The sequence below is a fragment of the Malurus melanocephalus genome, unplaced genomic scaffold (genome assembly GCF_030028575.1).
Source record: "Malurus melanocephalus ecotype Western Australia unplaced genomic scaffold, MMel_1.1 scaffold_395, whole genome shotgun sequence".
Taxonomy (NCBI): domain Eukaryota; kingdom Metazoa; phylum Chordata; class Aves; order Passeriformes; family Maluridae; genus Malurus; species Malurus melanocephalus.
The window spans coordinates 798-11768 of NW_026623627.1; the positions used below are offsets into that span (position 1 = coordinate 798).

The window sequence follows — 10971 nt, forward strand, 5'->3', positions numbered from 1 at the left end:
AAGATAAAAAAATACAAGCATACAATAGAATCTTCAATAATACTAGCTAATTGAAATAATGTAATCATCTGTGGTAAAATGACCTATGTTGCAAATTCCCTCTGCTCTTTGTTTTCCTCTTTGGAATTTTGAYATGTTATTTGATTCATAAATTGTCATCCATTTGTCTTGGAAGATTGTCACCAATGTGAGGAAACTCAKCATCCCTGATTGTTGTACATGCCCATGGTGTCCTGTCTGGGATTCTTTGAAAAACACTGACATCTCATCAGGTCAAGAACTTTGCCTTCAAGTAGCACCAACAGTGCCAAATGAAGGGTGTCCAGAGACAGATTCCTAGGCCAAATGTCCTCTGCCTAACATGTCTCTTGGTCTCTCTCTCTGGCTAATTGGACATAGTTCAGGACAGACTCCAGGAACTGAAAAGCTGAAAGCAGAAGTATGGATGAGAAGCGCACTGCTTTTATTTATTTATTGGCCTCCTTTTATTTAGCCATGTATCCCTACTTGCTGAAGGTCTCGATACACTGAAGTTGATGTAATAAAAAGTGTTTTAAAGCTCTCAATTTTGTTGCCTTGTAGAAAGAAGGCAAAGGAAAGATGGCTAATGTACAGGCTTGGTGGCAGCAATAGTGACTAAAGGAACCTTCTTCCTGTGACTTACGAAAAATTAGCATTTAGCTGCTCACGGATTTTTAGTGGCCTATCAGAACATGCAGGTTGCAGGATGAGGTAGAAGTTTTACATCTCTGGTGGCCTTGGAACAGTTCTCTGGGTAAGTCCTGATCATACAGTGATTCGCTATAGGAACTTGTACCTTTTCATGGGCTTGATCTCTTTTGTGTGTCTCCCTACAGCACAAAGCTGCTGCAGTTTTATCCCTGCTAATAAAGAGCAATCTTAACTAGTTCCACTGGGCAGAAGAGAACAAGTGCTATTATAGGGAATTAACAGTAATCACAGAGTCATAGAACTGTTTGAGCTGGAAGGAACCTTAAAGTTCATCTAGTTCCAACTCCCGTGCTGTGGACAGGTACATTTTCTACTAGACCAGGTTGCTCAAAGCCCTGTCCATCCTGTCCCTGAATACCTCCAGAGGTAGGAGAGAATCCACAACCTCTCTGAGCAACCTGTGTCAGTGCCTCACTGCCCTTATGGTAAAGAATTTCTTCCAAATACTTAACCTCTCTCAGTCTGAAGCCATTCYCCCTTGTCCTATCAGTATATGCCAGCCCTCCTGTTAGCCCTGTATAGGTACTGGAGGGTGCTACAAAGTCTCCCTAGAACCTTCTATTCCCCAGGCTTAACAGCCCCAACTCTCTCAGTCTGTGCCCTTTTTATTTGGGGCATGCCTTAAAGATCTTTCCATCATTAAGGCTGGTTAAAAATCCAGATTTTRTGCTCACTTTTTATGCGAACAGAGTTTTTTGAGTCCCTGTCTAGACAACCATGAATTAAGCCTTATGTTCGATTTTGCAAGTGCCGGCGTTTTTTTTGTGAGCATCATGTGGTAATAATTATTGCATATCAATATATTCACTTCTTGATTGCTAGTATTTTGTGGCATCCATGTAGGACATCTTGTGCAAATGGTTTTGTCTGGGGAAGGCAGAAATCTTTGCTTATATGGTGCTGGTGCTTCTGTGSTAGCTTGCCACAGATTGAATAGTTGCACAGGTGCCTGTAGCAGAAGCTGCAACAGATGTCTGGAGGGAACACCAGCTACCAGGCATACTGTGAAGCCAGGTTTTTTCAAAGGTGGTCYACCTGTGGTTTTATCAAAGTCTTGGGGAGTTTCACTCTTGGCTCCATCAAAAGGAAAGTAAGGTTCATACTAAGTATGTTGGGGATTTMCCCTTCAGGTTGTGTGAAGAGATAAAAAGAACTGCTTTACTTCCTTGAATCAGTGGGRGTCTGTCTGTTTTGGCACAGAAGCCTTAAATTTTCCCGTTTAAGCCAAAGTTTATCTTCACTTCTGTAATTCAGAGGCTGTTAGCTGATGACTAGAGCAGCCCTTTCTAAAAATATATGTGGAGTCTGTGAAACAGATCTCTGTTTCACAGGCAGCAGCGTATGTGCAATATGTGACCTTGACTTTAATCTTGTGAGCAGTGCACCCTTATCTGCAGTGTAGGATTTTAAATTGTGCTTTAGAAASGGATAAAGAAATCAGCAGGAGTTTATAGGTTCTGTTGTTAAGTAATGGGGATGAATATGCTTCTGTGATGTTTATCATAGCAAGGCAAATATCAGCTTCAGTTTGTATCATGGTTTTAAAAAAGAAAAAGCTGACATGTGATWTGGATGCAGCATTTAATCACAAGATACCTTTCCAATTTAAGTTGTGTGCCAGTATTCTTCTCTAATATAGCTGTGGTAGTTCAGTTGGAGCTTTCCAAGAACAGTAAGCAGTGGGTGCCCATCCCACAAATAAAAATCAGCATGTGTTRCAAGTCAGGTATTCTTTACAGGCTACTGTTTGAAGATAGTCTTTAGCTGAGGTGAGCTAGACTGGCACATTTATTGTCAAATCAGTCACTGTCCTGTACTTCAAAAACATCATATCTTGCTTTGGTAGTATGAGCATTTGAGATATGCGTGATTACACACAGCTAACAATAATAATGCAGTTGCCTGTTAAACAAAAAGGGAGACTAAGCTKAAAGTGACAGAATTGGCCTTTGTTTATTTGAAACTCAAATAATGTCCCATGAACTGGGTCACCTGTRCAAGGGCTTATTATATTGTTCAGTTAAGGGATAGCCAGATATTGGATCTGACCTTACACAAAAATAAGTCTTTTTAACTCATATTGCTGGCAATTATTTGTGTGGTGACTTTYCCTGTAAGTAGGAAAATGTGAAAAGCGGATTTCTGTGTGCTGCAGTTAAATCCTCAGTGGCTCAGTTAGYGAAGTTCATCTCTGTCTCTGAGAACAGAAAAACCTATCTGTTTGGTCACCTTTGGGGCAATCTAGTTTTTTTTGGCTGTATTTCAGAATAAGAAATGCATTCTGATGTGTCAGCTCAGAGTAATTTTGTTGATAGGTAGCTGATGCTCACACTTTATGRAACTTGTGAAGACGAGTGGACTGTGAGCCTGAAGAGTCATGCTCACCTCTTGATTGCAAATGTAGGCATGATGTCAGATTCTCTACTGCTTGCCGGTTTACTTCTTGCCTTGTCAAATCATAAATTTTATCAGTCTTGTGCCTGAGGATTTTTCCTTATTTAAAAGAAAAAGAAAAATTGGAATAATTTTTATATCCTAAAATAATGACATTTTTTGTTACATTTTTGTTTGGGATTTTTTTGGGGGGCACAGGAGGCAGGCAGGGGTTATTTGTTTATTTGTTTTGTTGTTTTTTTTTTTTTATACAGCCATTCTGGTTGATCTGCATCTTCTGTCGCTATGTTACTCTCTGCTGATTYCTTAATTATTAATAATTTTTATCTGTGAATGTTTTCTCATCTCAGTTTACTTTTTCTTGAAGACTTAAGTGACTGAATTTTCAGCAAAACCTTTTATAGTTAGGTCTTTGAGCAGTATTAATCTCTGATGAAGTTAGCAGTATGCATGTCCTGTCATGTTCTTTAAAAACCAGTTTGATTTTGAAGGATAAGTTTATTTTAATTCATTTTTGTCTAAAGTCTAYGCTAAACTAAAAACAAGGTATGTGCCATTTTATGGTCAGATGCAGTGCTTACTGTGAATGTGAAGCACACCCACCCATTGCTGGCCAGAGTTGAGACAGCATCTCCTGGAAATTATTTCTCCCACATGCAGAGACTGGCATATGTTAATGTTARTCCAGTGCTTGCCTCTCCTACATAAAGGCAGCAAAAGCAATGTGTAGGGGAAGGATGAGGCTGCTTTTTGTTGTCTCATTTGAAGAGTCTGTGTAGCCTAGAAGAGCTCCTAATTGTGCTGGAGAATAAGTTTTACTGAGTTACCTTATCTCTAGCTCATCCTGAACAGAGGAAAAATCTTCTAAACCATTACATATGATGTTTAAAGCTGAGAGCTCCTCTTCCTACCACTGTCCAAGCTTTTTCAATCTCTCCTCAGTGGCTGTGACATCTCTGGTAGCCTGCTCCTCTTCTCTGTAGTCTCTCCACCAGAATGTGATTTGATTTTGTGAAACATCTATTTATGTTTGTTTGGAGGAGGAAAGAAAGCAAAAGAAAGCAAAAGAAAGCAAAAGAAATTATCTTTATTGAAGGAAGCTGCTGATGGAAAGTCTGAAATGCTAGAAGTATTTGGGAAGATATATTTAGTGGGTGGAGAAGGTATTGTAAAAAGAAATTGTAGTATGGTAAGTGTAACTGCTCAGCTAATGACAATTGTTTTGTAAAAATAAAATATACATGTGCTCATGTAAAGCCTTAATGCTTCCGGTTGGTTTCAAKTCAAAAGCAATTATTTAAATAAGCTTTTATCTAAAGAAGTGGTATTGAAGAGGAAGCATGCGTTGAGTGTAAAGTGTATTTAGTCCCAAATGCAGTAACAGTAGCTGTGTATTAGTTTCAGATGTTTTTCTCTGCCTACACAGGAGTAACTGGTAAGGTACTGTTAAGGAATTCCTTACTTTGCTTTTCAGGGTTCAGAAGATGGTCTGCTCCTTGCAGAGCTGATCTGTCAGTTGCCATGCATGATAGACATAGCTCTAAATGATGAGTAGTCAATTATATTTTCATTGTAATAGTTCAGCACAGACAACAGTTTTAGTTACTTTGAAATTTAGTTAGTGGAAAGAAAAGAAATGTGGAGCAGGAAAGCAAAGCTCCCAACACTATAAACCTGATACAGGTGATGTGAACTCATAATATTCAGTGGCATTTTAGAATTAATACTCTTATCAGTTGGGACTAAACTCTTTACAACGAGAAATAATCATGTATAGACATTAGATTTTAAAAATCAATATGTAGATTGTAAAAAAATATTAGATTTTGGAAGATAATTTATGGAACTACACAGATGCTGTAGGGTATCAGTCACCCATTTTTTAAAAAATTGCACTTTTTAATTAAAAGATATATTATCTCTAGAATTAATGCCTGTGCAAGATGTATATTAGTATTTGAAAGTACTGAAACAGGCAGATGTTCTACTTAGAAGAGCACAAGATGCTTTTTATCTCTTACTCAAAAATTGGAAATGCACCAAAATCTTTTTCCAACAAAATGCCATATCAGTGGTACTTTGTTCCTTCTGTTGCCTTTGCCTCCTTTTAGATTCTCCTGTTTGTCCTCTTGGGTTGTTATGATGTTGCTGTATGTGAGATGAGTATTGATTTCTTCCTAACCTATTTCTGTGTGATATATGGAATTTTTTTAGTATTAAATATGAGATTATTAATTAAAGGGCATATGTAAGTTTCCAGCAGAAGCTGCTTCTGGTGTTCCAGCACTTACACTGGAATTTCCTCTGCCAAATCAAAACCTGGAATCTGATGCCCTTGAAAATTCCTTTTGATGTTATGGTAGCAATTCCCATTTCTGCGCTGCTTGTCAGAATTCAGGGATGCTGCCTGTGGAAGGACAAACAGAGAGACGAGAGGTCAGTTTTTGTTGATCAGCTTGATTCATTGCACACCTGCTATCACAGAGATTGCAGAAGCATTGCTTGGATGTGAAAGGACTGTCATTGAATTCAGGAAGGCCATGCTGCAGAACACTGCATAGTAAACAGCACTGATAGGAGAGGCTGATAAATGTGTAGACARCACAATATGTTTGGAGAACAGGAGGCCAGTAGGATGTTTAACTTGGAGATGATATTTAAGAAGTAGAGTGAGGTTCCAGATGTCTCAGGCTTTTTCTAACACGTTGTTCTTGGTCCAAGCCATCAATGMAGATGTTTTCCTTTGTGTGACACTGAAGTACTGGTAAGGTGGGCTTTTAATTTTTCTTTCTTTCCTGAACTTAAAAAGGGGACTAAAACAAACCCAAAAGCCCAGTTCTTTTCAAGAATGTCACCTTGGGGTTAGTATAATTATTTTTTCTTCCTAAGTTAATAATTCTGTTGGTGGTACCGTGTCTGCATATTGAGAACCACTGACCAGTTCCTGTCACATTTAGTAGAATGGAATGTGGAGGCATTAGGAGAAAGGTGATGTCAAGACTGAAGGTGTGGGACAAGGGTGTCAGAGGTACAGAGAAACAGTAGRGCAGGGAGACATAAAGACAGGCCACAAACCATTAAAAGGTCAGAGTTAATTAGTTTAATTGCTGATGAGTCAAATTGTTAGGCTCCTGGCCTGAGTCATTTGTGTCACCCAGATCAATCCTATGCCTTGGTGCTCTTTGCCCCTTCACCTTCTGCACTGCTGTAGAGAAGCAATGCTCTGTGACATGCCTGTGGTGACCCCAGGTAGGCAGCTGTTGTGAGAGTAGCATGCAGGAAAGTGTGAAGTTGCTCTTTTTTCGCCCAGTATATGAAATACACWTATTAGATTGCAAGGCAAGACTTTAGGAGAGAAGTCTTTCTCTTCACAGTATTTTATTTTCCCCTTCTTGCTTTCAGCACTGCCCTGACTGACTCCTTGTTTCTTGTAGCAGCCAGGGGAAAATGGCTTTCACAGAAGAAATAAAAAACAGATGATGTATCTGTGTTCATTCAGATTAATCCCTGGAGCACCGGTATCTGAAATGCTTTTAAAAGAAAGCTAAGAACATGACTGGAYAGGGTTTTTGTCACTTACAGTCCTTCTAAAAGAGAGAGACGTGATCACAAGGATGTGATATTTTGGTGACATCCTTAGCTGTGAAGGATGATTACACAACTAAGCTTACTTCTTCTGGCAATATGCGAATAATGTTCTAAATTAAAATTTGGAAAGATGACAGGAAGCTTATTTGAAGAAATATTCATTAATTAAATTAATGGTGTGTGAATTAATTTCATTAATGCACAATTAAACACCAAATATCACCGTTTGTACCCCTTTGCAAACTTATGAACAGGTCAGGTGAAGTTACACAGTCATCAGAAAGTTTCTCCTGTAATTTCTTCCAGAGGAAGAAATTGAARCCCAGGATTTTCCACATTTTTATGCTCATGCCACACAGCACATTAAAGATGTCATTATTTGGTCATCTGGAACTGATGGTATCAGTAATGGGTTCCACGTATGTTGCCTTTAAAAAAAAGGACTTTGTATTGCTGTTGAGTAAAATTCACTACTCATCTCCTGTGCCATTCATTTCCTGAGTAATTTATTGAGCAATATAGCTTATTAAATGTGTCTCAGAGTTGCATTTTTATTATTTGTATGCCTGCCTATAATTTCTTTTAATGTTAAGCAGTTAGAATTGTCTGAAAACAAAATGTTACTTGGCTGCTCTGGCAGTATGCAACTTTCTTTAAATCKGTCATAGTCTTTGATTCATCACACACTAGGAAAATATTCATTGCACATTTAATCAATTTAGGACTGTGTAAGCCCAGTGAGCAGAGTGGCATTTCATTTCTTAGTACCTTGTCCAATCTCAGTTGTGATGGACAATTTGCTTTGACAATGCACCTTGCCTTCTCATAAGACTGGATAAAAAAACRATAAATGGAAGCAGTTACCAAGCAAGAACTCCCTACCTGGTGAACTGAATGGCCCAAAATTAAAGATGAATGAAAAAGAAGCTTTTGCCATCTGCAGACATGCTACTTTCTTCTCCCCACACTGCAAACTCACTATTATTGCTTAGCTGGGAAGCTGACCAAACTAATGTTCAGACAAAAGTGCATGCAGATTGTGGCACTCTGTTGTTGGTCATGGAGTTTATGTTCACAACAAATGAAACATTTAATTAATGAATAAATTCTCATAAGACTTCWAATTTCTCAGAAGTAACATATTTTTGTGAAGCATTGGAATGGGCTGCCAGGGAGATGGTGGAGTCACCATCCCTGCAGGTGTTCAAAAAACGACTGGATGTGGCACTCAGTGCTGTGGTTTAGTTGACAAAGTGGTCATTGGTCGCAGAGTGGAGTCAATGACTTTGGAGGTCTTTTCCAACCTTAAAGAWTAATGGAAAGTTGTTATGAGGGGTAGCAGTGTGGTAATGTTCCTCTTCTAACCACCTTAGCATGGATATTTAGTRACCGGTACAATGCTGCCGAGACAGCCTGGTATCACAAATGCGGGATGGCTGTTTGCCCTTCTAAAAAGGAGATAATGTAATATTACTGTAAGTGCATGAAAATGTGTGCCATTTAAATTCATTACAAGTGACTTGGAAGACTTGGAGTACATAAGAAATAAACTAAGAACCATGTAAGCTATCATTTGGGTTGCATGAAATTATGTGCAAGAGACATTAAAATGCAAAAATAACCTTTAAGGGATGGCTCAAGAGGTGAACTTTTAAGATAGACAAAGGAAGTACGAGTGTGAGACCTCTGAACTGCACTGCAGCTCCCTTTTTCTGGGGACAGACCAGCCCACTGGGACCTACAAACTTCTTTCCATTTAGTTGTTTACCACAGTTTCTGGTGTGACTGAGGTGCATGTCCCTGACAGATTTTTTTCTGGTAATGAAATTAAGTCCTCTTTTTACAAGTTGTTTGCTATGTAGTTACTAAAGGTCAATCTGTGAATTGTGTTAGTGTGACTCCAAACTCACCAAGAGCAGAAATACAGAAGGGAGAGGACTATGACAGTTGTAAAGGGAAAATAACTTTTTCTGTCTATTCAATATCCCCAAAAGCTATCTTAAATTGCAAAGCTGGAATCTTAGTGAGAATCAGTCTTCTTTCCTCTCTTGGAAGTTGTCTTTGATATAGGTCTTGTTGAAACTACTGAAGCTGAGGTTTTTATTGGCAAATGAGTTGTGGATTTCAGTGAAACTATTCAAAATTCATGCTCTCTAAACTGGAATTTGATTAAAAAGTCATAGCACTGGCAGCTTTATCTGCTCTTTGTCCTTCAGGGTCAGTTCCAGAGTAATAGCTTCACTTCTCTAATGATCAGAAAATTAATGATTTGTTTTTCTTCTTTAGAAAGAGTAAAGGTTCTGATTTTGGGTTACATGGAAATTTATCTTTTCATCAATTAGAATGGCAGCTATTGATGTACTCACACATCGCTAAYGGCTCTACAGCATTGAGGGGATTGCCATGCATTGAAGGGGCTCTCCTATGAACAGAACACTGCAACCACAACTCCAGTGTAAAGAAAATCTATTCCTTGGGAAAAAACTTTTTTTCCCTTCTGATACTAACAATTTAGGATTTTCATGATCAAGAATTAAAGTCACTTCAGTTACATTCCTTAAAGCCTCTGTAAAAACACTGAGCTGAAGGAAGAGGTAGGATGTAAAGAAGGGGCAATGAGGCAGATGCCTGAGTCAAAAAATAAACTTTTTAGATATCCACCTGTCACAAAAAAGCTGTTTCAATAGTAACTTCCAGAGCTTGTGGTAAAATTGAGTTTTAAACTTTCCATCTTCTATTCTGTAGAGGCCTAAGTGTATTTGTTTTGAAAATAGGATTTAAACTGATCTTTAGTTATAAATTATGGCTTGGAAAGAAACCAGACTTCTGTGAATGAGTAAGAAAATAATGATGAGACTGTTAGGAGCTGCCTTGTGTTCAGGTTTGGTGAAGCTCATCTGCAGAGCACAGAAAGCATCRCTGCACCACAGGGCCATTGAACCCGGGTGGCCTTCTAGTGAGCACTGCCATGGCCCCAGCTTCTACTGATCCACTGGGAGGGATTGGAGGACAGGAGACAAACTCTTCATGAGGCACTACAGGAAGCCTCCCTGAGTTATAGATGGTGTAAAAACAAATCCTCCCTCCATCCCCTACTTTTCAATAACAGCTTKCCCACAGGGTGAGGCCACTCCAGGGGAATGCTCTCTAGGGATTGAAGCCATCTACTTCTCTCTTACAGCTCACCTTCTTGGTTGTCCTTAGAAGCCTATAAGAGTATGAGTCTGAGTACTTGAAAAATGATGAAAAAGTACAAATTCTAGTGAGCTACATCAATACTTTAATTTAGTGAGTTTCCTTTCTATCTGGTGTTTTTCAAGGGTTGGAAGAAGCCTTCCCCACTCAGCCCCCTGGTGCCAAATTTAAAAACACTGGCTTTTGTTGAAATATTTATATCCTGATTAGCAGTAATGAAAGGCAAATCAAGCTTTTTAGTTCATGGATGCTARAGCTACCCATTTGAAAAAAAAATTATGAAAACCTCTTTTCTTTCGGAGGTGTGGACTGTTGTGGAGTTCACAGTGTGTAATGCTTGTTTGAAGGCATTCAGTTGATTCTCCAGGCTTTGCATCACTGAGCGTGACAGCTCCTGAGAGATTAAAGAGCTGTTACAATCAGAACTTTAWTCAGTTTTTCTTTTATTTCGGCAAGTAGAGAGAAGGATAGGTGTACTTGTAAAGTGTCACGAGGATTACATTGCAGTGCTTTCTGCATAAACCACTGCCACTGAAGTGGGGGAAAGTACCAAATAATCTCATGACAACTGTCATGTTTCCAAAAGTGTCTGATCAGATCTTCAAACCTTAGTGCTGGATGCATTGTGTGTGGGTACATTCAGCCTCTAGTATCCATCATTCTGTTTTCGTCTATTCTAGTTGTAGAAATGTAATTAAGTACTAAACTAATTAAATAGCTATGAATTTACAATGATCTCTCTGCCTAATTTTACGTGTGAAATGATTTATAATGAGTGGGTACTTGGAAATTTGGGGGAAAACCTGTTTTTGCCTCGTTCCCACTTCTTCAAATGCTTGTTAAAGTTTATGTTTAGAGAATGTATTGTRTCTTTGAAAATTATTTGGATTGTTACATGGGTTGTAGTGAAACAGCATGAGAATTTATCCAATAACTAAAATTAATATTTATATTATAAAAAACTTCTGGGTATGAGGGGTGTAGCATGGAAGGGAGTCTCAGTTTTTTTCCTTTAGGACAAGAGATTCTGTGTGTGTGTGCATTTTGCTTGACTCATTGTAT

The 10971-nt window shown here is 38.6% G+C and overlaps 1 protein-coding gene across 1 annotated transcript in view; it reads left to right on the forward strand.

Moving 5' to 3' along the window:
- Positions 1–699: 699 nt before the first annotated feature.
- Positions 700–10971, forward strand: part of MOCOS (molybdenum cofactor sulfurase) — a gene marked incomplete at its 5' end in the record, with an annotated part of 196907 nt that continues 186635 nt past the window's right edge. The window contains one exon of the mRNA XM_057379247.1: positions 700–775. Within this exon, the coding sequence (XP_057235230.1) occupies positions 700–775 (76 nt within the window). The remainder of the gene's footprint in view (positions 776–10971) is intronic.